Here is a 27,582-nt window from a genome sequence, read left to right as displayed (position 1 = left end):
CTGGAGAAGGGCCACGTGGTGGCCCCCACCCAGCCCTGCAACTCTCCTTTGGGGCCAGTGAAGAAGCCTGAGGGCACTTGGAGAAGGACTGTGTCTGGTGGGGACCTGAGTTCAGTGGCACCTTCCCTGCACACAGCGGTTCCCTCAGGCATGACCTCGGGGACTAGCTGACCGTGCCCTGGGCACACACCTGTGTTGGACCCGGCTGATGCCTTCTTCTCTGTTGCTGGGCTCTGGAGAGACAGGAGTCGTTCTCCCCCACATGGGAAGGCCAGCAGTGGACACTTCAAACATTGCCACAGGTTACTTGAATAGACCGACCATATGCCATGATTTGGTGGCCAGTGACTTGGCCCTGTCGACTCAGCCACCCGCCGTGCGTGTTTTCTTCCACTGATGATGTATTGTGGACTTAGGATGCTCTTGCAGATTTATAGCTTGCAGCCCCGATCTTGGTGGCCCATTTGGAAACATATGGCTGGGCAGTAAACATGGCCAAGGTGTGGGGATCTGGCCTGTCAGTCAAGTCCATGGGTACTGTGTGGTTGGGTAAGACAAAAGTTGTGCCCAGAGCTGTTACTCTTGAACTTCAGGCAGATTGTGACCGACATGAGTCACACAGTTGCAGACCTAGGTGGCTTGTGGGGATATTGGTTCGTGTTATTCCCCATTTGGCCCAGTGTGTCACCGCAGTGTGCCCTCGTGCAGAAAGGGGCTCCGTGGGACTGGACTGAGGCTGTTGAACGGATGCTCAAAGAGCATGTTCAGCAAGCTCCACCCTGCGGGTGGTAGACCAGCTGGCCCCCTTACTGTTGTTCTCATAACCCAGGGGGTTTGAGGGGCCCTGTGGCAGTGGCACGAGCAGCTGCAGAGGCCAGTTGGCTCTGGGCACAGCTGTGGAGGGTGCCAGGCTCACTGCACTCTGGGAGAGTAGCCGCTGGTGGCTGTGCGGGCATCTCTGTGGACAGGCAGCCCATCACAGGTGCTGCTGAGGGCTTGTGCACGCCAAGTGTCCTGTGGCAGGAGGGATGGGATTGCACAGCCACCCTGAGGACAGAGGTGGCCCAGACACCTACCCTGGAGACAAGGCAGGTTTGTAATAAAGGAGTGCCTTTTCTACTCTTCCAGGAGCTCCGACAGAGTCTAGGGCCTGTGCGGTGCGGGACTGAGGCAGTGCCAGGCAGTGCTGATGAACGTCAATCAGGGAGTTCGCGCTCTCCAAGGAAGGAGCGGCCCTCGGCTCACATGGTTTGGTGCATGGAAGGATCCAGTAGAGGGCCTTGGTCTCCTTCAACTGCTGTGGCTACACAGCTTTCTGCTGACCCCTTGTGGAATAATTCGGGAGTGGGTAGAGCCGCCAGTGGCTCTGTTATGGACCCCAGGGATGGGGGCACTGTGGAACCAGGACCTCTGTTTTTCTATACGGACAGTGGGCTGTATTGAAGGGCTCAACTCTGGATTAGTACAGGGGAAGCAGTCATCTGGACGGCAGGGTATCAGCCTTTGTAGTTGGAGCCTAGTGGCAGGCCTCCCACTGACCTGGCGGCTTGGCTGCATAGCTGCCTGCAGCAGGCAGGTGTGAAACCATGTAGAATGGAGCCAACAGTGGGGGCTGCCTTTAATGTTGGAGACCACGGCAGGGGTCTGCCAGTCCCTTGGGTCACATTGTTTGGTTTGTGTTTTGGAGTATCCTCACTCCTGCTGCCTGGGAACCGTGGATGGCCAGGGAAAGTCATGTCCCTTGGACACAATGGCAGGTTAACTATACTGGCCCTTTAGAGGTCAGAGCGGGCCATGTTTGTCTTGATGGTGGTGGAAATAGCTACAGGCTTGTTGTTTACCTGGCCCCAAGGTCAAGAAGATCAGTGTGCTATGATCTGTGCCCTGTAGTGCTGACAGATTTATATGGACTACTCGTCACAACTGAGGGATCAGGCACCCATTTCGCAGGTCAGGTGTGCAGCGATGGCACTGATTACAGATTCAATGGAGGCTACACATCCCGCACCACCCACAGGCTGTAGGCATGAGAGAGAGCGATGAGGGCCTGCTTAAGCAAGGACTTAGGACTGCAGTCAGCCCACCTTCCACTTCTGTGGGAGTGGTGAGGGCTCTGCATGAGCATCCCCAGCAAGGGGCCAGTTCTGTGGGGGCTCTGCTGCAGTACACAGCACCCCCGGACAGGCCAGGTGACTGCCAGGGTGCCGGACTTATGCCTGGGCTAGGGAACTGAGGGAATGTTCTTTTACCAGCTCCAACTGCATTAAATAGGGGGCAAATTGTGGAGTGGACATGGCCCTGGACAGTAAAGTGCCCCAACCTTAGTTGTGTGGCTCTGTGAGCCCCGTGAAAAAAAAGGTTGGAATGTAGTCTCCTTGTGACACCATGAGTAGCTCATGCCCTCCCCCTGGTGACATGTGACTGGGCCAGACACCGCAGGGACACAGATTTATTATTTCCCTTTGTCTGTTGATGTGTGCCCTGGTGCTGGTGTACACGGAGCCAGCAGAAGTTTAGGACCAAGCTGTACCATTGTGGCATCCCCCCAGGAAGCTGCCACGGCAGCCACTGTGCTTCCCGGGGACTCGGAGCTGGCAGACATCCTCCTGGATGGACGTGGTTTACCTGTGCTGGTGCCTGTGACTGCTTTGTCCTTTCATCTGTAGGTGTGTACTCACCAACACCATTGTGAACTAGGCACATGTGGATACCAGAGAAGCAAACGCCTTTGCGGCTGGGTATGCACTGAAATGTATGTGAGTTCTGAAGCCAGACTGCCCTGGTGGATCCAGACCATGTCCCAGGACAACTGGGTGTGGCTGGCAAAGACTTGTTGCCACCTCAATATATGAAAAGTCTGGAAATGGTTTTTAGTAATCCTAGGTGAGGGCGCCTGCTTCCCGATTGTATGTCGTTGCTGCCTGAATTGTTACTGTGGCCCGTGGATGCAGGATTGTGCCCTCCTTGCAGAAGACTTTAGATGCATAAAATGTAGGGTGAGGAATTCTACAGGGATGGATAGTGGATAGGCCCAAAATGGCTCTAGTTAGTCTCCCTTGCTGAGGCTGCCAGTGGACTAGGTTTTTAGTGTGTCGTCACGGTCATGAACACTCTGATTCAGTGTATGTATTCAGGTCGTAAACATTTGTTTGTGATTGTGCACCCACTGATGTAACCTGTTAGCAGTGTGCAGAACTGGCTGGGGATGAAGCCAGAGACGGGGACTGGCTAGGGGCTACTGTGAAATCTGAATAAAGAATGTTACTATCTCATTATTTGTGTCTTGTGTTTTCTTCCACCTGCTAGGATCCCGAACCTTCATCCCAGGATCTGAGCCTCTGTAGTGAAAGCCATGAAACCTACTGAGATTCTAGGCAAGGCCTGCAACTCTGGTGAATCACTAGAAAGGCCATTAGACTCAGTGATGGTCTAGGAAAGCCCTGAAACCCAATGATACCCCTGGGAAAGACCTTGAAAAACATTTAGAACCCAGAGAAGGCCTGGACCCCAGTGAACCACTTTTGAAGGTTTTTAGATCACACAGACACCAGGAAAGGATCTGAGACCCAATAAAATACTACGGACAGCTCTGAACCCCACTGAAATATTGGAAAAGGCCCTGAGACTGAATGGCCAGATTAGGTACTGAGATGAGCCGTGAGCCCACTGACGGTCTGGAGAAGCCCCGAGACACAATGAGACACTGTAAAAGGCCCTCAACCCAATATAGAGTCCAGGGGAAGCCGTAAACACAACGAGGATCTAATTAATTCCTTTAGCCTCACAAAAGCACTGGTGAAGGACTCGTCCTCACTAAGATCTTGCGGAAAGCCCCAAGCGCCACTGAAATTTTGGGGAAGGTCCTGCGACCCAGTGATACTACACAGAAGGTTAGGATTCCAGCAGAACCCCAGGGGATGCCCGGAACCCCTGTGCAACCTTGAAAGGCACAGAGCCAGACTAGACCTGAGGCTCACTAGAACCTGGGACCAACCTGAGCACCACTGTGACACCACTGTGACACCACTGTGACAATGGGGCACCTCAGAGTCCCACGGAAACCTTGGCAAGGCTCTGAACCCCACCGAGACAGTACAAAGGCCGAAGCCTCACGAACACTTTGGGGGGAAGCCCCAAGCACCACTGTGATCCCGAGAAGTACTGTGACCTTCACTGAGTGCTCGGGAAGGCAAAGGGACAACTGAGATTCTGTCCTAAGGCCATGAGTTCAATGAGAGCATGGGGAGGACTTTGTGTACCACCATGTCCCCGGGAATGGCACTGAGTTCCACTGAGACTGGAAACAGCACTGAACAAAACGGGTAAAACTGTAACATGTGCTGAGGGAAACGAAGGCTCTGGTAGTGGCCGTGAGTCCCACTGAGACCCTGCGTCAGGCTTTTGCCCCCTTGAGAACTTGATGAATACCCTGAAAACAGGGGAATGTCCAAGAGCCCCACTGAATGCCTGGGGGAGCCAAGGAGACCACCAAATCCGTCGGGGAGCTGTGGGCACCACTGTGACCCTGAAGAAGACCAGGCTCCACTGATTTGCTAAGGAAAGTCCCCAGCTCCACTGAGACGCATGAGCCCTGGAGATGACCTGGAAGATCCTAGGACCCTGAGACACCGAGGAAGGCCCTGAAAGCCATGTAGGCCCCAGGGAAGGCCCTGGAAACCAGGAAGACACTAGTAAAGGCTGATAGACTCTGGAAACACTGGGGAAGAATCTGAGCCCCACTAAGATCCTGTGGAAGGCTCTGAGGCCTACAAACGTGGTGGCATGGACCCCGAGCCTCACGAAAGCTCTTTGGAAGATGCTGACCACCACTGGAACACTGGGGATGGCTCTGAGCCTCAGTAAGACTCTGGAGAAGATCCTGAGTACCACTGAGATCTCGGGAATGCAATGACCTCTACTGAGATCCTGGGCCAGGCCCTGGAATCCACTGAGACCACAGCAAAGTCTAAAATCAGTGGGTCTTGGGGAAGTCTCTGAGCTCACCTAGACCCCGGGAATAGCACTGAGCCCCCACTGAGAACTTGAGAAAGGCCCTGAGACCCACTGAGATCCTGGGGGAAACCTAAGGAATGTCCTTATCCCACTGAATCCCTGGGAAGTATCAGGCTTCTGGGGAAGGCAATGAGACCACTGAGATTCTAAGGAAGGCCCTACCCAGGACTGAGACCCCGAGGAACCCCTCAGCCCCATGGTAACTCGGGGAAGGACGTGAGCCCCACAGAAAAAAACTGGAAAGGCTGTAAGCAACATCGTGACCTGCAAGAGCCTTGAGATCAAGTGGGAGACTGGGAAGGCTCTGAACTGCCATGTGACCACGCTGAAGGGGCCGAGCCTCGCTGGTTAAGGACTGTCAGAAACAGGTCAGATGCATCAGATCCACATAAACATCAGGTGGCCTTTCCCAAATATCACGGAAACTCTGGAATGACCACGAGTACCTCTGAGTCCCCGGACAAGGCACTGAGCCCCATTGAGACCCTGGGGAAGGCCTTGAGTTCCACTGCGACCTTGAGAATGACCCTGAGATCCACAATTTCCTGGAAAGGCAATGACAACCATAAGACGCTTGGGAAGGCTCTGTGTGTGCCTATGACCCTGGGGATGTCGTGACCTAACTAAGACTCTGAGCCCCATTGGGATCCCTGTGAAGGCCCTCTACTCCACTTAGATGCTACTGAAGGGCTTTAGTGTAACAGAAAACACTGTGCAAGAGTCTGAGGCCCAATAAAACCATGTGGGAAGCTCCAAATGACACTGAAACTCTAGGGAAGGCCATGAGGTCACAGAGGGTTGGAGCAAGGCATTGAGCCCAATTGAAATCATGGTGAAGGGCTGAACCTCACTAAGACTCTGGGGAAGATCCTGAGCACCACTGTGATTCTGGGATTGGTGCTGAGCTCTAGTTAGAATGTGTGCCAGGCCCTACAATTTACTGAGGCTCTTGTGAAGACCCTGAACCTGGTGGGTCGGTGGGGGATTTTCTGACCCTCACTGAGACTCTGGGAATAGCACTGAGTCTCACTCACCCATGGGGAATGGCACTGAGCCCCATGGAGATGTGGCCAACGGCCCTGAGACTGAGATGCTGAGGATGGCACAAGTTCCCTTGAAACTCTGGGGAAGTGTCGCGACCCCTCGCCGGCAAGGGAAACATGACACAGGATTCTTCTTTCAGCAGTTTACTCAGGACCTTTGAATCATGATGAGAAAACAGGAACAAGAGAGCGAGCGGTCGGTCTGCCCTAGCTTAAGTACCCAGCCCCGCCAATGAATTAGCACCACACGGGAAAGTCTAATAGGTACAACGCAGCGGAAGCAGACCAGAGCCCAGCCCCACAGCCTTACAAGGAGTTGTTTACTTCTAACAACTCTAACCGCTAACGAAGCGGAAGCAGAGACCAGCGCCATATTCAGGGTGCGGTCGCTGGCTCCCAACAGTTCCCCCTTTTTGTTTTACAAGCAACAGGTAAAAGTAGAGGTCCTATCTCCATTGTGCAAAAGTGGCCGTAAATAATGGCACACTCCTGAGGGGGCCCTCCCCAGGCGAGTCACCATTCCGACCGATGCCTTTTTCATGGAGGTGGGGCGTCGACATCAAACCCACATGCAATAGGACATGCTTTTCTTGGGACTCAAACCTAGAGCTCCCAAGTGCAGTGCCTTGACTCGCACCCTGTGCTGTGTCGATCACTTGAGCATGGTGAGCCATGCTTGAGGGGACTGTCCTGCCTCTAAAGCGGCAAAGGCTTGTACAAGCATAAGATTCTGCACCCGCTGCCGCTTGCGCATACGAACCAGACACCACAGGCACAATCCAATGGCAAGTACCAGGACCACAGCCAGCGCACCCATGCCTGCCCATTGCTTCAAGAAACTAAAAGACTTAAACAACCATAATTTTACATCTTTCACGGGAGCAACATGGACTCGCGTCTTATTTACTCTAACAATTTCTTGTAGTCCATCCATGGGCAATAAACACCCATGAGTGAGTACTTGACTCAAAATGTCCACTTGGTCTTGTAGTAGATCTACCCGCTGGTTTAGAAGCACAATGCCACAATGTAGATGTTGATTCATCATAGTCTGAGTCTCCATGGCTGTTGCAGCAGTACCAGCAAGCTTGTTCACAGCATCAGCAGTAAGCACAGCAGTAGCGAGAGCCACGGCGGCAGTGGCCGCTGCAACAGCAGAAGCTGCAACGGCTGCCACAATGGCTGCAGTTATACCAAAGTCTCTTTTGTTTCTTTGCAATAATACAGGCAAATTATCATCATCAATAGACACAGGTAAAGGCAAGTAGGAGGGCACACGTACTACCACAACAGAGTCCTCCAAAGAGGCATTCCAGCATTGTATAAGTACTACGGGGCAACAACGCCGGTTGTTGAGGAATAGAAGTATTGGCTCTCAATACCTTAGCAGGAAAAACACCATTGATTACAGTAGCATTATCATTTGAGTCCCAGGAACCATCACTATCAAGCCAGCCCAAAGATTGATTGGTTAACATAATACAAGGTATGGAATCAGAGTAATTAACATGTACAGAGAAACACAGTGTGTCAAATAATGAAACAGTAGAAAAGTTATCAATAGCTGCTACAGTATCCATAGGCAAGGTCGGCCAATCCATGGTGGCAGAGCCATTAGTAGTGAAGAAAAATGGAAGTACACCAGCCTGAGAAGTAACGGGCAATGGATATGGCCACGTCTTTACCACCGCCCAGAGGAGTCGTTCTGCAGTCCAGACGACCTCATGTCCGATCACCATCAGGAGAAGCATCAAGCATCCCATCTTGTTCATCTTCATTCTTCCTTCCTGACGGGGCCTGAAGAACTTTCCGCACGAGGTGCTCTGGCACCCACAACGGTTCCGTTCTGTCCTGTGGGAAAACACAGACAGAACCTCGTGCCCATGCCAGCACGGGATCAGGCCCATACCATTGTCCAGAAAGTACATCTTTCCACTTAAAGTGCCCAAAGTTCGGGGCAGAGGGCAAACAGTGCCTAGTCGCAGCAGAGCGCCCTTGGATGTCCAGATTCAAAAAATTAATAGTGAATAGAGCCAAGGAGAGGCGCTCCCTCGGGGTGTGGCCTAAGCCAATTCCCCCTTTTTGTTTTATTAACATCTCTTTTAGAGTCTTATGAGCGCGCTCTACAATACCCTGACCTTGTGGATTGTAGGGTAAACCATGGACAAGCTGGATACCCATCTGGTTGCAAAAGGAAGAAAATTGTCATCCAGTATACGCTGGACCATTGTCTGTCTTAATGGTCTGTGGTAATCCCCATGCTGCCCAGGCTTCCAAGCAATGTGTGATAACATTTCCAGCCTTTTCACCAGACAAAGCAGAAGCATGGATAATGCCAAAACAAGTATCTATAGACACATGGACATATTTAAGTTTGCCAAAGTCGGGAACATGAGTGACATCCATTTGCCATATAGTTAAAGGCCGCAAACCACGAGGATTTACGCCCACAGAAGAGGGATGATGTAAAATGATACAATTAGGACAATCCAATACAATCTGCTGAGCATCAGCACGGGAGATAGTAAAGCGCTTCTGAAGTGCTCGTGCATTAATATGAAATTTACTATGAAAGTTTCTAGCTTGATCTAAGGAGGAAATAGGGAACACCCAAGAAGGACGAGTAGCAAGATCAGCTTGGGCATTGCCAGCAGAAAGAGCACCCGGTAAACCTGTGTGGGCTCGAATATGCAAGGGGTAAAAACAGGCGGAACGATTCCAAATCAATGTTTGAAGATGGAGAAAAAGGGAAGACATTACTCCTGATGTTTGTATGGGACCCACTGCTTCCAACACTTTTAAAGCTTGAACTACATAAACAGAATCTGAGATTAAATTAAAAGGAAATGGACATTGTTCAAATACTTTTATGACAATTTGCAGCTCCACCCATTGTGGATTGCCAGGAGCAAACTGATGTTGGATAGGAGGTTGATCATTTACCACATAGGCTCCAATACCAGTTTTAGATCCATCTGTAAAGATATTTGCAGCTCCTGGGATAGGCGTAGAAGAAGTGATTTTAGGGAAAATGATAGGATGTTCCTTAACAAATGTAATAAGAGGATGTGAAGGATAGTGATTATCTATTTCTCCTAGAAAAGAGCATCGTAATATAGCCCAATTATCCAGGTTAGCACACAAAACTTGAATTTGTTGACATGTATAAGGGACAATCACAGACGTTGGAGGAAAACAAAAAAATTGTATACTTTGTTGTATCCCTAACATAGCTAAAGAAGCAACTGCATCAGGATAATACTCAAGGGATTTTCCAGGGGATATACATGGATGTATCCACAACAAAGGACCATCTTGCCACAAAACTCCAGTAGGTTGCCGTACAGTGGCGAGCACACATAATTGAAGAGGCTTATCCTCTTGAAGCCTGCAAAGGCTGGCATGTTGTATAGCCTCTTCCACTTTAAGCAACGCTGACCTGGCTTCCTCAGTAAGATGTCGAGGGGAAGTAAGATCTGAATCACCTTTAAGAATTTCATACAAGGGTTTTAATTCAACATTGGGAATATGTAAGTAACCCCTAATCCAATTTATGTCGCCCAATAATTTTTGAAAATTATTCAACGCATGCAAATCATCAGTCCCAAGAGCTACCCCCTGGGGTGCAATAGCCTCCCAAAAGACACCGGCACCAAGACAATCAACAGAGTCTCCTGTCTGTACCCCATCAGGTGAAATAAGCAAACCCTTCAATTGTAGCAAATGCACCAAATCAGTGTAAGCCGCTCCACCTGAGTAAGAGTGAAAGCAGCATCTATACCATAAGTACGAACAGATTCTGCCAAAGTTTTAATTATTTTAAAATCTAAAGGCTCATGGTATCTTCCCCTATTAGCGTCCTGAAAAACCAGGTATGCTAGTCCCATGTCTGTATTAACTGTTCTCCAAACTTGTGCATGAAAAGTTCTCCCGGAGCTTTGGACTCCCCTCACATATGAGGGCGATGCAACAGGCACTGCATCTTCTTCTAAATTCTCAACCTCCTCCTCAGAATTAGATTTATCAAAATTAGATTTATCCCCCTTCTCACGGCAGGCTCTCATGCTCTGTGTCTCCCCCTTCCGTCCCTTCACCTTTATCCTACGCAGTTGCTGCAACAATACATCAAGGTCCTCAGAACTCTCTGAGCCGCTTGTGTCCTTGGGTGTTTTTAGTTCGGTCAAGTCTGGATAGAGCCTTCTCCTATTTTTACTTTCAGGCTCTTTTGCCTTTTCACTACTCTTGCTCTTAATACTCTCTGCCACTTCGCTATGTGACCCCTCAGATCCTTCCTCATGTAGTTGTTCAAGAACGGCCTGACCCTCACCCACAGCTTCCTGGCATTTACCGTCTGCTATACATCCTCTAACCAACTTCCAAAGTGGTATAACGCCATCCTCCAAAGTACCTTGCTCATAAGCGAAATCCAGATCTTTCCCTAATTTGTCCCAGCTGGGAATCGTAAGACTCCCTGAAAAAGCAAACCAAGGAGCCGCTATATCAGCTTCTCTTAAAAACATCTGCAAAGTGCTCTGCCCCACCTTAAGTCCTTTTGAACATAGCAGCCCATCCAGGGCCAACAAAATTGGGCTTGAAGAAGTAACACCCATAATGTTTTCAAAGCTATAAAGAAAGTGAAAGTACAAAAGCCCCGCTCCCTCTTTATCTACAGAAGAGAGTCCCGCTATTTGCTTGCGGATTCCCACTTTACCTGGGAACTTACTGGTGCACCACCCTGACTGCTGAAAGTTCTGGATCCTGGGTTCGAGGAATATTCTTCCCCACTCGGGCCAACAACTGTCTCGACCCCTTGCTGGCAAGGGAAACACGACACAGGATTCTTCTTTCAGCAGTTTACTCAGGACCTTTGAATCATGATGAGAAAACAGGAACAAGAGAGCGAGCGGTCGGTCTGCCCTAGCTTAAGTACGCAGCCCCGCCAATGAATTAGCACCACACAGGAAAGTCTACTAGGTACAGCGCAGCGGAAGCAGGCCAGAGCCCAGTTCCACAGCCTTACAAGGAGTTGTTTACTTCTAACAACTCTAACCGCTAACGAAGCGGAAGCAGAGACCAGCGCCATATTCAGGGTGCGGTCGCTGGCTCCCAACAGGGAAGAACATAAACCTCCTTGAGACCAGGGAATGCCTGAGCAGCCCTGTGACCCTGGCAGTGGCTCTGACTCTCACTGAGAACCCGGCAAAGGCTCTGGGATTCATTAGATCCTCATGAGAGTCCTGAGCCCAGCGGGCTTTGGGGGAACTTCTGAGAGCCACAGAGGCTCTTTGAACAGTACTGAGCCCCAGGGAGACTGTGAAAAAGGCCCAGAGAGAACTGTGGCCCTGAGGATCGTCCTGAGGTCCCCAGAGCCACTGGGCAAGGCAGTGAGCCTCAGCGAGACTCTGGGGGAGACCATGAGCACCACTGTGACTCTGGAAATGGAACTGAGCTCCACTGAGGATCTGAGCAAAGCCCCCAAATTCACTGAGACCCTGGCAAAGGCCCTGAATCCAGTGTGCGCTTTGGAAATTTCTAAGCCCCACAGATACACCAGGCATAGCTGTTAACACCACTGAGACACTGCAAAAGGCCCCGAGAATAACAGGCCGTGGTAAGTCTGTGAGTCCCCCTGAGAACCCGCCGAAGGTCTGTGCTGCCCTGAGAATTCAGGACATGTCCTGGACCACAGAGAGCCTGGCACTGCAGGGTCCCACTGACTGCCGGGAAGGTGACCAGACCACGATGCCTCGAGGGGACTGGAGCATGACTGTGAGACTGGGGAAGGCTGTGGGTCCTCCTGAGGCTGTGGGCAAGGCCGGGCACTTCACTGACTTTCTAGAAAAGGCCATGAGCCTCACCCATGGCCTAGAAAAGCCCCAGGAGACAGTGATGTAGTGAGAAATCTCCGAGCCCCTTTCAGACCCCAGCGAAGGCCCAGAAACCCAGTGAGACACTTCTGAAGACCTTGAGGTCCCAGAAACTCTGGGAAATAATCTGAGCCCCTAAAATACTGTGGACGCACCAAGCTACACTGAAATACCAGAGAAGGTTCTGGAAACTACTGATATCGTATGGAGGGAGCTGAGACTCAGTGAAGCTCTTAGAAGAGCCCTGAGCCCCCCTGATGATTTGGAAAAGTCCTGAGACACCAGGAGATCCTGGGAAAGGTCCTCAGCCCCATTTAGATCCTGGTGGGGGCCCTGAACCCCGCTGAGAAGCTACTGGAGGCCTTTAGATTCTAAGAAACAAGGGGAAAGAATCTGAGCCCCACATTGCATGGTGGACACCCCAAGCCACACTGGAATTCTGGGGAAGGACCTGAGACCCAATGCGACTCCAGAAAAATCCTAGGCTATGGCCTGAGCCCCTAGAAGCCATTGGAGAAAGTGCGGATGCAGACAAAGACACTGGGGAAGGCCCCGAGCTCCACTCAATAATAGGGGATGGCCCTGGGTGCCAGTGACACACTGAGGAAGACCCCAGCACCCCGGTGACAACGGGAATCACCCTGAGTCCCACCGACCTCATGAGCAAGGCTCGGAACCCATTGAGAGCAGGTGGAATGCACTGAGTTTCACGAAGACCCTGGGGGAGGCCCCAGCACCACTCTGAGCACCACTGAGTGGCCGGGAAGGCCACGCGACAACCTGGATTCTGAGCAGAGTCCTGAGCACACCGTGCACCTGGGGAAGCCCTGAGTTCAGCAAGACTCTGTGTGTGATAAACAGAGTCTGGTGGTGAGAGCCAGTTACAGCCAGGGGCCTGTGATCCCAGCTCTTTAATGGGCTGAGGCAGGAGGGTCCCAAGGACAAAGGCAGCCTCAGCAACTCGGCAAGGTCCTAAGTAACTCAGTGAGACGCTGAGTCAAAATGAAATATAGAAAGGGCAGAGGGGGCAGGGGAGATGGCTCAGTGGCAGAGTGCTTGCCCAGCATGGGTGAGGCACTGGGTCTGATCCTCAGCACCACATACAAACAAATAAGATAAAGGCCCATTGACAACCAAAAAGAAAAAAATATTAAAAAATCCAGAGGATACGGCTCTGTGGTTAAGCCGCCCTGAGTTTAATCCTCAAAAAAAAAAAAAAAAGGCAATTGATCTAAAACAGAGACAGTTGTAGCCACTTTTAAGATAGCCCTTCTGTTGCCTGCCCCAATTTTAAAGTCATCTGATCCTGGAGACTGCGTCTCCACTCCTCCAATCAGGCTGACTGCCCGCCCCGGTGGGCTTCCTGGCCAGGTTCTGCAGCACGCCCTCGGGCAGTAGGAAAGGCCCAACCATTCTGAAGTGCAAGTTTGGTTCCGTGTGCCACAGTCTGATTTCTTTCAGCACCTTGATATCTCTAACAACTTTCGCGTCTGTTATGGGGCTCCCTGTGTCACCACTGGGTTGCGGGACGCCCCTCCTGAGAGGAGATGCATCTTGGCCTCAGAGTGTGGGAGGAATCTGTCATTTCTGTGGGAGAAATCTGTCATTTATTATTTCTGTAAAATAATAAAATAAACCCAACGTAAAAGTGGATTGGGGACTGGACTATAGCTCAGAGGTACAGCGCTTGCCTCATACAGGCGAGGCACTGGGTTGGAGCCTCAGCACCACATAAAAATAAATAAAGATATGGTGTCCATCTAAAACTAAAACAATATATATTTTTTAAAAAGTGGATTGGCACCAGAGGGAGAGGGCCCAAACAAGCATATGACATCCAGGTAACTCTGTGTACAGACCAAGGGAGGGAAATCTATTTTCAAGCCTGAGAAATAAGTACTACCTTGGTGGTCGGGACATTCCAGACGTGTGTGTGTGTGTGTGTGTGTGTGTGTGTGTGTGTGTGTGTGACTGACAGAAGAGTTCAATAGACTTCCCAAAAGGGAGGGGTTGTTAAGACTCTTCTCAGAAACACAAGGCAACACCCAGGAAGGTAGGATGGGAAATCCCCAGGAAGGAGGACCGAGCCTCCAGGGGCCCAGGATGCACAGGAGACCTCTGATAAGGGGGAGGAGTTGAGTACAGGGTGGAACTTAATTAAAGGAACAGGGAATAAAAGTCCTAGGCATAGGGACAGGGAAGAACAATGGAAAGACCCCATCTGTATAGATCTTTTCCTTTGAAGAGTCCTAAGGGAAAATAGTGTTGATGGTGGGAATCAATCGGCCCCGTGGAGGACAAGTGGCCACCTGAACCTTTAATTTCAGTGTCCACCACAGCCGGCAGACTCTATTCCTAACGTTGCCGACTGCACAGGCTCTTTTCATGTCAGGGTCATCCTTTAAAAATATGTGACAGGTTCTATCTTAACCTGTGTGTTCTACGTGGTGTCTATACTCTGCTTGTGTCTATATTATGTATATGGATCAAAATTGGCTTATAGATAAGTAAGTACTCATAGATTCAAAGAATGGATACAAATGTCTTTTAGTTCATGTGACTTGAATAAAACTTTCACAAAGAGTCAATCTAAACTGGTGAAATAAGGATGCCATTGATGATACTAACCCACACAATTTTCTAGGTGGCTGGCCAATCAGATGGTTGGTTTCTTTGAGATTTTGAAGGGCAATGGTCATTGCTTCAAAGAATTTTTCTTTGGCAGGAATTGTGGGGAGCCACATGGAGTTACCCCGCCTTCCTCTCCTGATGACCATGGGGATCTGAAAGGTCACTGTAGTCTGGCGCAGTAGTGCCATGACTCGTGACTCGGTCTTTTCCCTGGCTCAGAGAGCAAGGCCAGCCTTCTGAGTGGGCACACCCCTGGGGTGAGCTACACTCACCTCTTCTTTTGTAATCCTACCCTTTCCCTGTTTGGGATAGAATGTTCCATGGAATTCCCTTTGTGTGTCCCCTTCTCTTGCTCTGCCTTTGGGTGTGGCCTTCCTAGATGTCAGTGAATCTGCTGACAGCAGACATCAGGAAGCTAGACTCAGCCCCCTGAAACCTGACCCCTGGCCTCATTTGAATGGCTTCTCCCCAATAAAAGGGTTCAGCATGTGTGCTCTCTATCTCTCTCTCTCTCTCTCTCTCTCTCTCTCTCTCTCTCTCCTTAAAGTCAGAGGAACTGTCACAGGATTCAAAGAAAAAGGTATCTCTGTCTCTTGTGTGGTTATTTTGTGCAGCCCAGTTCACCTGGAGTGACCCTGAGTGTTTAGTTGTGGAATAACTGACTTAAAGTGTTAACTAGACTTGTTTGATACCTCGTTTTTCATGGGTAACCTAAATAAGAAATGGATAAATTGGTTTTTACATAAATGGGATTAATCTTTGTTAGACGAGACATCTGATTAATTTGCAGTGTTAAAACATCAACTAAGTATAAATTCAATACTCTTGGCTTCTTGAACTCCATGGGGTAACATGTTTGAGTCTATTAAATGGGTTTTTATAAATTAGTTAATTTCTAAAAAAGGGATTATGATTGCTCATTTCTGGGTCTTAAGAGCAAAGTTAAAATTCTAACAGGTGTAATTCTACATGTCTACAAAAAGTTCCAGCTGTGTTGTGATTAAAGTTCTTTAAAAAGAGTAAATGTTTTCATCTTATTAAAAAGGGGTAAGATTCGTTTGAATGAGGAACTCTTGTGATGTGGGGGGCAACCTAACAGAGGTTTTATGGTTTCTGGATAAAGGCATTGATCAGAATCTGTGCTGAACAGATATTGGAAAAGTATTGGGACTGATGGTTGGAATCTATGTGGTATAGGCAGAGGAGGGTAGAATGGCCATTGGCTTGGCCCATTCTTTTCGAATGGACTATGCCCTGTTGGTCCTTGAGTCAGAACTTTTCTGTAACCTTCATTTGGGTCCACCCCACTTCCATTCCTCCTGCCTTTCTGGGGCAGAGGGGTTGACTGGATTGTTTGACATCAGAAAGATGGCCTTCACATTTGGAAAAAAGCCTTAATTGGGACCTATAACCCCGAGTGCCAGACTATTAACCATTTTACCTTAATCAAGGTGTGAAAACTGCCAGTCACAAAGAACAGGGCAATGGGTTCCAGCACTATTAGTTACAACCTGGGGGGCAAAATATAAAGGCACGGGTTTTTTGTTTTGTTTTGTTTTGTTTAAATGCCTGGTATTTTTTAAATACCCTCTAGTCCTCTACTGGGATAAGCTTAGATCTTTGTTATGTAAATTAAAGGTACAGGTAACATTATCACCCAAAGAGCAACAACTTCATTTGAAAGTGTCTCCCAGGAAAAGGAAACAGAGCCAGCTCTGCTGGAGGTGTGCCAAAAGTTAGTGGGAGCATTTGGGCCAAGGGACCCTGAGAAGGAAGATCAAGTTACCTTAACCAAGATTTTTTTTTGAGCAGGAAATAACTTGCCGGGGTGCGGGGGGCGGGGAATGGACATATCCTCCTTAAGAGAGAGGTATTCATAGGGATCCATGATTTTCTGGGTGACTTTTTAAAACATGAATTGAGTTAGCTTAGAGGAGCATTTGACCAAGCTAGTGTTCTCCAAACTAAAGTGGTCTGTATGGGGGTACTCAAATTCAGATTTATATAAAGAAGGCACATTTACTTGGGGATTTATATATGTCGTTTAATGCTCTGTAACTGGATAAAGGTAATCTCTTTTCAATAAGATAGATATAAAATTTTGTGTTACTTTTTACACTGGGGTAGAAATTTAAATGTATCTTAAAAAATAATAATGAGAGTCAGCTGAGATTTGTCAGGGATCACTCTTGGGAAAATACGGGAAGCCACTTTGCTCCTTTTGCTTTTCTTCTAGCAGTTGATCCATCTGTTAGGATGGAGCAGGGTCTGCTGGCCATATTTGGCTTCCCTTGGAAGCATGAGAGATATGTCCTTCTCCAACGATCCTCTTTTTGCAGAATGAGCAGTGATTGGCTTCCTTTGCTCCAGGGTCCCCCCACCCCACCCAATGTCCTTGTTTGGAAGGTCAAGTGACCCAGAATGACCCATAATTACAAAGCCCTTAGAGAAGTCCCATCATTCCCTGGGTCCTAGGTAACCTTAGAGGGCAAGGGCCAAATATTGGCTGCTTTTCCCCTAGCCCTTTTACTTCCTTGAATTTGGTGTCTAAGTTTTTTGTTTAAATATCCAGCAGGCCAGTTTCCTCAGTAACTATAATGTCTCTAATTTCATAGTTACCTCTTTCATTTCATTGGGGTTTGATATTGTACTGGAAGTCAGCCTTATAGCTTATTCTGTCCTAGAGGTGATGGTGTATTATCTCAAATTAACTCCGGTGGTTCTGTTAGAAGGAGTTCTTCAAAACACTAACATCCAAAAGTTATAAAGTTCTATATGGAAAATAAAAAATGAAATTAAAAAGAGCAAGAGCATATTCAGTTTGTACAACAGCTTTGAACCAAGAATCATAATATCTAACACTGATATATCTTGGATTCTAGGTTGCCTCCACAGACACAGATTTATCAACTCAATCACATGAGACCCTTTACAAATTGTACTTTTTAAAAAAATTCTTACAATCTTATGTATCCTTTATAGTTTACCCAGATTTTAGTTTTGTGTTATATCCCTTGATTATTTTGAGATCATAGCAATCTTTACAACTAAGTATCTTTTTAACATGACTTTAAATAAGCTTGATTTTAGCCTACTTTGGAGCCATCCTAACATGGAGTAGGGTAAAAGGCAGAGACTTATCTAAGGTAAGGTGGGCTCTAGAAAAATAACACAATACAACATAACATCTGAAACATGGATCAAACATCAACTAAGAGAGCTCCCAACTTTCTTTTTGTGGAAAAAGTTACAAAATGTTTTCATGTTCCACATTGTCAACCTTTAAACAAGTCCAGCTCTCCTTATTATCCTTTGAAAATATATTCAAATTTTTAACCCAACTTAAGGAAGAACACAAAATTATTTATATGATTTATTAAAAACAGGTTACTTTTACCCAAAATCAGAAGATTAAATAATATAAATCTGACAGAGATTACTGTTAGAGACAACTCTATTTTGGAAAACATTAGCTTGGTAAAGTGCTCTCCTAAGCTAATCTTAAATTTCTTTTATATTTAGGAAACAGTGTTAATGATCAGAAATAGACTTAATCAAAGCAAACAGATATAAACCATGTTTTAAATGACAGTGTAGCCCTTTTATGTCATATGTAATGTATAAAAGAGGGTGCTTATTGGTTACATTGACTGTAAACATATATAAATTTCATCTTACAAGCTTTTACTAACCCTTAGATAAAGATCAGGCAAACATTTAATTTCAGATGTGTACATATCTCTAGTCACCTATATTTAGGATGTCAACTATATTATAACAATGAAAAACAATAGTTTGTTATTTAACCAGTTATGAAGTAATCATTTAAAAGATTTTAAAAACAGGTATGAACCATAATTACTTTAAGACTTAGCATCCCAAAGTAATAAAACCTAACAGACAGAAGAAATAATCATCATAGCTAAGAACAGATCAATGTTCAGACTTTGCTTCCCATCAGTACACTAAAATTGAACTGTAACTGATGGTGCTGATTATAATCAGTTTAATCACATACACAAACTTCTTGAGATCTAACTTCAAAAGCCTTCTGCAGCTTAGACATTCTGCAAGCTTGTTTACATCTTTAGTTTTGTCCTGTATTTCATCTTGGACTTTAGAATGAGAATATTACTCTATCATACAAAATACTTTTGTATCCAGAAACATTTCTTTTACCTTATAATTTTTCATATTAAAATATATTTCCATACCTATAGATTTTTTCTTCCTTTCTTTTTTTTTTTAGTTTTAGATCCTTTCTTACATTTATATTTTGAAACAATCCTTACGAATGTTGTTTGTGCATATAATTTACCCAATAGATTTTATCCCAGGAGACAGATCATACAATCTGGTATATACAAAACCTGTGCCTTAGTCTTTCTTTCTCCCAGCTAGCATTCAAGGGGTTGGAGCACAAGATATTTTTGTGTGATGATGATGATGATGATGATGATGATGATGTCACCAACTTTGAGTGAGTTCCCCACTTTCAAAAAAAGCCCCGAGAGTCCTTTTGGGTTTTTATTTTCTTGTATTAGGCATGTTGGTCTTCAATGGAAGAGACCCTTTCTTTCATTCCCCCCTTTGCCTCCTCTTCTGAAACTAACTGAGGGAGAAGAATCCCAGAGTATGAGACGTGCCGTAGCATTTTGAATTTAAAAGTGACAATTTTTTTTTTGGTCTTGAGCCAGTTTGAGTAATTGCTCATGTAAGTCTGACTGTAAGATGAATTTACAGTTTATGCTTCCCTCACGAGTCATCTCTCCCTGTCCTCCAATGGTATTTGGACCAGAACTGAGTACAGAAAATATTGGGCATTTTCCCAGGGTTTGAAGGTCAAAGGAATCCCAGTGTCTCAGTGCTCGTACCAGGTGGAGGGTTACCCATCCACAAGACAAGGAGGAAGATGGTGTCTCTTGGCATTCCTCCACTGGCTGAACCAGATCCAGGTGTCCCTTGATCTTCTGTGGACCTTGAGGCCATTGGTGACCACTCCTTGAGGCTTGATGTGGACTTTTGGGTTGGCTAAATTAGTCACCCCTTATTGATGCATCCCTCAAAGTCTCCTCACTCAAAGCTTCCTTTATCTCCTGTGATCCTCAAAACTTTGGTAACCAAATATTGAGGCCTGACTGGAATATGGGCAGGTAGAATTTAGTCACTTCTAACCAATACATGACCTAAAATTTCTCTTTATGTGTGTGTGTGTGTGTGTGTGTGTGTGTGTGTGTGTGTGTGTTCTTTCCCTATTAAAATGGAGAAACCTGGGGCTGGGGTTGTGGCTCAGTGGTACAACACTTGCCTAGAACATGTGAGGCCCTGGGTTCCATCCTCAGCACCATATAAAAATAAATAAATAAAATAAAGGTATTGTGTCCAACTAAAAAATAAGTATTAAAAAAATGGAAAAACCCTTATTTTTTTCTGAATTATTTACCCCAAACTATGGAAGAACTGTAGACAGGATTAAGCATCACAGAAGAGACAGGCCACTAGCTTTTCCTGGCTAGAGGAGAGACATGTTCCTGAGAGCCAGATGTCTGGACGAATTTTAAGCCTTTCCTGATGACTGCATTTTTTCCATCATACTCATAATTTGTGCCATAAAGGTTTTGTCCTAGTTGTTGTATAAAAGGAATCATTATACACCTAGGGGTAATATCCTACTAGTCCCCAAATTTGAGACCCTTAACTTTGTAGGTAGAGGGGCAGTGGACAAATCTTAGAGCAACTAAAATGAGAGCCGTGAGAGGGTTCCACGAGGGAAACTGCGGCGGGGTCAGAATCTTAGGGGCTCACTATTTTTCCCAGCAGGATAAGAAGATTTTCTGCTGTAGTCTGATAAAGTCTAGATGGGCAAAACCCAGGGCCAGTGGGGCAGGGTCTGAGACTGATCTCTAAGGAGAGGTTGCTGCAAAGCAGAGAATGAGAAAAAGAAAGAGAAAACTCACTCATGCACTGGTATGTTGATGGAGAGTGGGCAGAGATACCAGACTTGATTGTCAAATAAAATTATAAGAACATTATGGTAAAGAATCAGTGCCTGGGGAAAGGGTTAATTTCCCTCCCTGCTCCATGCAGCTTCTCTTCAGGGAACTGATTAACCATGGGTCCCTATCTGTTGGGTTGTAAATAGCTGTCTTTAGGAAGCGTGACAACTCTCTCTTAATACGAAACATCTCTGGGGCAGGCTTCAGGACCAGAGATGCAACAGAAGCCTATAAAATTTCTTCTTATACTTTGTAAACATTTTAGAAATGTAGAAACATTACTTAATTGCTTGTATAAATGTCAGATCACTATGCCAATTAACTGCTGTCTAAACTATAACCTCATAGGCTTAGGTCTTAGAAATATAGCTCTTAGAAAGATAAACTCAAGCCGCCTTGAGTTACTGCTACTTGTGAAAAAGGACACTTCATGATAACACTTGAGAGTGTTTTACTGTCTTGGTGCTACATCTGTGAACTATTTATCATAAAATTTCTGTATATGTTCCTTGGTCATAAAGGTCAAGAATTCGACCCACCAATGCTGTAAATGGCTAGGGAATGATGTTCAATTTCCTATAAAGAGCTCCCTGCCATCCCAGCTAGGGGCCCTGAACTTCAGAGCACTAGCTCATCTGGGTCCACTGGCCAGTGTTTCAGTGTCTTCCCCATGGTGACAGTGGTGCCCAGGGCCTGCTCCAGAACTGCAGTAGACTGAGAGCCTTCCCCAGGCAGTCAGGAGATTTCATGGTCATTCTGTGTCTCAGGGGTTTCAGGACATTCCACAGATACTCAGTGGGCCACAGAGCCTTGTCTGGTGTCTCAGTGCAACACATGAGACAATTTTGCAGAATTTTTGTGAAGCTCAGGATTGTCCACAGGTTGTTAGTGGGGCTGAAATTTTCCCCCAGTTTTTCTGTGAGGCTAAAGGTCTTCACTAGAGGATAAGTTGTGCCTATGGCCTTCACTGGGTTCTCAGTGGGTTTCAGGGCTTTCTCATTGTCCCATTTGGTCTCAGAGCTTTTCCAGGCTTTTTCAGGATGGCCTTAGGCCTGAGCCTAAGCAACTCCATTTTAAAAACCCCAGTTTGAAACCTGCAGTCTCACCAGGCACAGCCACAGAGCCCTCCAGGGTGGCCTCAGACAAGTCACTTCCCCTCACCCTGATAAACAGAGTGAAGCCCCTGGCGGGCTGTCCTCCCTGATAAGAAGAAAAGTGGGGAAGATCAGGGTGGAGACCACCAGTCCAGATGTCTCTGACCCCAGGGTAAACGATGTCACTGAGAAATCAGGTGGTAGCTGATAAGGATTGAAAGGAGGTTCAAAAGCCCCAAAATTTAGTATAAATAATAGAGCAAGTGAACAGGGATTCAGCCAGCCGAAACAAGGATGCACTCGGGCTGGAGGGCCTGATGAGGACCTGACATCCCGTCACTTGTCATCATTTCTGATCCTCTGAGTGATCCTCACCACTCTCATCTCTACCGCCTCGTCTGGACCTTGGTGAGGGCCACAACTCCTCCCTACGACCCTCTCCTCAATCGGTCATTCATTCCACACCAGGAAAAGCCGGCCTTGGTTCTGGACCTGGTCACCATGGTCTGAGTGAGTGTGCATCTGCTGGACTTAAAGCCTAAGGCTTGAGACCTTTGAACTTAGCACACAGAGGGAATGTCTGTCATTAGCCTGTCATGATTGTGTTTTGCAGTGCTTAGAATTAATCTAGAATTGTTTGCTGTGAATCAATTAATCCAGAATGGTTTGCTATGAATTGATTATGGGTATTGCAGGGCCTATCATTAAGGATTGTAATTTTCTTGATTAAGAACCTACAGAGTGAAATTGTATTGAGTAATTTGAATGAATAAGGCATTAAAAGGGACAGAAGCATGTGGGCATTCTTTATTTCTCCCCTCGGCTGCATACGTCACAATTTTGCCCCCTCGTGACACAGGCCATCAGTGTAGCTCTTGGCCTTTCCAAGGTTTTCAGTGGGGCTCTGTGCCTTCCTAGGGTATGAATTGGCTCAAGGCCTTCTCCAGAATTTTAGTAGGGCTTCAGGCTTTCTATAAAATTTCAATATGGGTTCGAATATTACCCAGTGTTTCTGTAGGGTGAATGGCCTTCGTTAGAATCTAGTAGGATTCAGGGCTTCAGCTGGAGTCTAAATGTGGTTCAGAGACTGTCTTGGCACCTCATTTTGTCTCAGAGCTTTTCAAGGACATCAATAGGACTCATGATTTCACTGGAACCCAGGGTATTTTCCAGGGTCACAGTGATGCTCAGGACTTTCCCTGTGTTCTCAGTTGGGCTCAAGGCCTTCTGTAAGGTCTCATTGGGGCTTGAGACTTTCTCTCAGTTTTCACTGGGAATCAGAATCTTCAGTTAGGCATTACTGGGGCTCAGCATCTTCCCAAGATTTTCACAGGGGTTTGGAATGCCCATAGGATTTTAGTGGGGCATAGATTTCTTCTCCAGTGTTTCTGTGAGGCTAAAGGCCTTCACTAGAGTCTCGGTGGGTTTCAGGCCTTTTGGGGGGGGTCTGAATTGAGTTTATGGTCTTCTACAGTGTCTCAGTGTGTCCTAGAGCTTCTCCAGGTCATCAGTGGATCTTATATACTTTGTGAATGTTTCTGTGGGGCTCACAGCCTTCCCTAGGGTTACAGTCAGACTTAGGGTGTTCTCCAGGTCTTAGTAGACTCATAGCTGTAGCCAGGCCCCCAGTGGGCCTCATAATCATTCTCAGTGTCTCAGAACATTCTGTATGTACTCAAGTGTTCATAGCCTTGCCAAGGGTCTCCATTGGACTCATGCACTTACCCAACATCTCAGATTATCTCAGTTGATTGGCCAATGTTTCAGTGTGGCGCAGTGGTATTCCTAGAATCTCTGGGAGGTCAGAAATGTTGCCCCACACCCAGTGGCAATTGGGGGCACCAAGCTTTACCCAGAGTGTCAGTGGGTCTCTAGCCTAGCACCATTCCCAGGTCACAGTGGTTCTCAGGGTCTTCCACATAGTTTTGCTGGGGCTCAGAGCCTTCTCCAAGTCTCATAGAAGTTCAAGGTTTTCCCTAGGGTATCATTGATTACAGGACTTTCCCCAGAGTGACATTATGTGACATTATCTCCTAAATACAGAATTTAGGAGATGCTCCAGGCTGTCCTCAGGATCATAGCAGAGCTGAGTGTTTCTCTGTGGCTCAAAGCCTTCAATAGGGTCTCGCAGGAATTCATAACATTCACTGGGTTCCCAGTGGGGTTCAGGGCCTTTCCCAATGTTGCATTCTGTCTCAGAGATTTTCCAGGACATCATTGTGTCTTATAGCCTTTGCAAGTGTTTCAGTTTTTATGGGCCAGACCATCTGGCCAATGACCAAACAAACTCCATTTTACCCTGAGACTCCAAGTCATGTAATGTTGTGTTCCATGACTAAACACTCAAGGTCACTCCAGGTTGACCTGGGCTGCATGAAATAATCACACAAGAGTCAGAGATGCCTTTTTCTTTGGGTCCTGTGATGGCTCCTCTGACCTTAGGGGTCCATGAAAAGAAAGAGAGAGAGAGCACATGCTGAACCCTTTTATTGGGAAGAAGCCATTCAAATGAGGCCAGGAGTCAGATTTCAGCAGGTTGAGTCTAGCTCCATGATGTCTGCTGTCAGCAGATTGACTGACATCAGGAAGGCCACACCCAAAGGTAGAGCAAGAGAAGGGGACACACAAAGGGCATTTCCAGGGAACATTCTATCCCAAACAGGGCAAAGGGGTAGTATTACGAAAGAATACATGGGTTTAGCTTAACCCCAGGGGTGTGCCTACTCAGAAGACTGGCCTTGCTATCCGAGCCAGGGAAAAGACTCACAAGTCATGGCACTTCTATGCCAGACTTCAGTGATCTTTCAGATCCCCATGGTGCATAAGGACTAGAAATGTGGTAACTCAGTGTGGCTTCCCACATAATTTTCCCTTTCTTAATATTTAAAGGCAATTGGGGAATTATATCTTTCAGTCACTGGATTCTTGGTCCGAGGTCATCATTATCTAGTATTAAAAAACAAAAAGAGAAGAAGAAGAGGCGAGAACGACCCCCGGACCGACCAAAGCCGCGCGCCGCTGCATCCCCGCGTCCAGCGCCTGCGTCCCGCCGCCGTCGCCACCATGCCCAAGAGAAAGGCTGAAGGGGATGCTAAAGGAGATAAAGCCAAGGTGAAAGACGAACCACAGAGAAGATCTGCAAGGTTGTCTGCCAAACCTGCTCCTCCAAAGCCAGAGCCCAAGCCTAAAAAGGCCCCTGCAAAGAAGGGAGAGAAGGTACCCAAAGGGAAAAAGGGAAAAGCTGACACTGGCAAGGACGGGAATAACCCTGCAGAAAATGGAGATGCCAAAACAGACCAGGCACAGAAAGCTGAAGGTGCTGGAGATGCCAAGTGAAGTGTGTGCGTTTTTGATAACTGTGTACTTCTGGTGACTGTACAGTTTGAAATACTATTTTTTATCAAGTTTTATAAAAATGCAGAATTTTGTTTTACTTTTTTTTTTAAGCTATGTTGTTAGCACACAGAACACTTCATTGTTGTTTTGGGGGGGAAGGAGCATATGTCACTAGTAGAATGTCTCCAAAGCTGGATTGCTGTGGGGGAAGACACCTTTACCTTCTAGTTTTGAGAGACTTCCTCTTTGTTCCTAAGAGGAAGGGATTCCCTGATGTTGGCACACACAGCCACCTTGGCACAAATGCCTTGTGGTATGGAAAAACTCAAACTCATCTGTATGTCCTCCTGTCCCTCTCTGCCATCGGCATAGACTTAACTCCCCTAAACTCAGACCTGTTGGGACCTGATTCCCAACAGTTGGTTTTACCAGTGTGTGGGGCAATCTGGACTTTCCAGTGACGTCATTGAGAATAGTGTCCCTCAGAAGAGCAGCAGTTCCTTTTCTAGATTGTGGATCTTCAGATTAATAATTTTTGCCATTTTCCTTTCATTTCCTGAAAGTCAGGGTCGGCTTGTGAAAAGTTGTTAAACAACATGCTAAATGTGAAATGTCAACCCTCACTCTAAACTTTCCCTATTCAGAGCATCAAATGAAGACTTCATTGGGTTTTATAGTGGCTTTCTGATTTTGGTAGTCCATTCAAGAAGGGAGTTTGAAAGTTGTTGTATACTGTTAACGATTGTCTGCCCATGTCCTGCCTGAAATACCATGATTGTTTATGAAAAGTATCTTTAATAAAGCTGGATACAGTTTGGCTTGGAAAAAAAAAGAATTAGTAGAAAACATATTATCATCTCAGTAACATAATCAATTCAGAAGGTTTGGGTTATTATTATTATTCTGCCAAACACTCATCTTAATCTTTTTCCAATTTTATTGGGAAGCATTTTGTTCAGCCACAGTAACATAGACATTTTTACTTAACATGGCATTTAAGCCTTTCTACAAACCCTACAGCAGAGTGCTCACATATAATATTTATTATGGCTTTTTAGAGCATTTTAACCTAGTTCCAACTCTTCAATCAGCCAGCACTTATTTGACTATGAAGGATCTTGGAAATGATTTAGGTCAAAAAATTAACAAAATCCATATGTTGTAAGTTTTAAGACATAGCCACAAAGGCTATAATTGTAGAAGCAAGGAATAATATTTAAAGTAGTCACTTCAAGAATCATGGATTTAAGAATCTGCACAATATCTAGTGATGCTCAGTTTATTCCACAGTATTCTGGGAAAATAATGGCCTTCTCTTGTGTCTCTTTGGGGAATAAAGCCTTACCCAGTGTGTCACTGTAGCAGAGAGATACTCCCATTGCCACAGTGCTGTTCAGGGACTTCCCCACTGGGGAAGTTGCACTCAGGGCTACCCCATGTTTCTTAGTGGATGCTCAGGGCTTTCTCCAGGGCATCAGTGTGGCTCAGAGCTCTCCCCAAAGGCTTATAGAGGCTATAAGGGTATTAGTTAGGGTCTTTTTTGAGATCTCAAGTTTGAATGGGTCTCAGATTTTGCCCCAGAGCTTCAGTGAGGCTAAATGTGTCAATAGATTTACAGTGGAATTTGGGGCATCCACCAGGGTCCAAGTGGAGTTGTGGATCTTTCCCAGGGTCTCCTTGTGTCTCTGTGCTTTTCCAGCTCAATAGTGAAGCTCATGGCTTCCCCATGTTCTTTAGTGGGCCTCCATGCCTTCCACAGTGTACTTTACTTCACAGGACAATCTCTAGAATTTCATATTGACTCAGGGTTTCCCATAGAATTTCAGAGGTGTTCTGATTCTTCACATGAGCTTATGTGATTCAAAGGCCTCCAAAATTGTCTCTTGGAATTCAAGGCCTTCATTGGTGAATAATTGATGTTCAGGGATTTCCCAACTGGAATTCAGGGATTTTGCAGGTCACTAAGAAGGCTCATGAACTCAGGTACTGATTCAATGGTTGTGGATTTTTGCTCAGGGTCTCAGTGGGTTTCATGGTCTCCTCAAGGCTCACAGTCATGCTTAGAGAGTTCCCTTGATGTCTTAGTGTTCTCCTTTTTATCCTCATGCATTGAGTTGAGCTCTTGCATATTCCAAGTTTCTTGGTGTTACTCAGGAAGTTTCCCATGTTTCAAAGACTGTGGGAAGGCCCTAACAATCAAACACTGCAGAAGAGACTGAGCACCACTATGATGCTGAGAATGGCACCTAGCTCCACAGAAACCCAGGGCATTGCCTGATTCACTGAGATCCTAAATGGCACTGAATCCAGCATTTCCTTTGGAAGATTCAGAGCCTGGCTCCAAGGCTAGAAGAAGCACTGATGACTCAGTGATGACTGAGACTCTGAGAATAGCACTAAGCCTCATAAAAGCAACATGTAAAAGACCTTGAAATAATAGAAGACACTGAGATTGGCTGTGAAATTCAGTGTTTCCCTGAAAAAACAATGAGACCTACTGAGATCTTTGGGAAGACTATGAGCACATGGTAAAATTGTGAAAAATGGTGAACTTAACTGAGCCTGTGATGGCAATGAGAACACTAAGACTCTTTGGAATGTC

General features: G+C 46.4%; 1 protein-coding gene across 1 annotated transcript; it reads left to right on the top strand.

The window, feature by feature from the left end:
* Positions 1-24,618: 24,618 nt before the first annotated feature.
* Positions 24,619-25,082, top strand: LOC144254552 (non-histone chromosomal protein HMG-17). The gene has a single exon (XM_077797865.1). The coding sequence runs from the start codon at positions 24,708-24,710 to the stop codon at positions 24,978-24,980; it is 273 nt and encodes a 90-aa protein (XP_077653991.1). The 5' UTR covers positions 24,619-24,707; the 3' UTR covers positions 24,981-25,082.
* The last annotated feature ends 2,500 nt before the right edge of the window (positions 25,083-27,582 follow it).

The sequence above is a fragment of the Urocitellus parryii genome, chromosome 4 (assembly GCF_045843805.1).
Source record: "Urocitellus parryii isolate mUroPar1 chromosome 4, mUroPar1.hap1, whole genome shotgun sequence".
Classification (NCBI taxonomy): Eukaryota; Metazoa; Chordata; class Mammalia; order Rodentia; family Sciuridae; genus Urocitellus; species Urocitellus parryii.
This window is presented reverse-complemented; position numbering and strand designations above follow the sequence as displayed.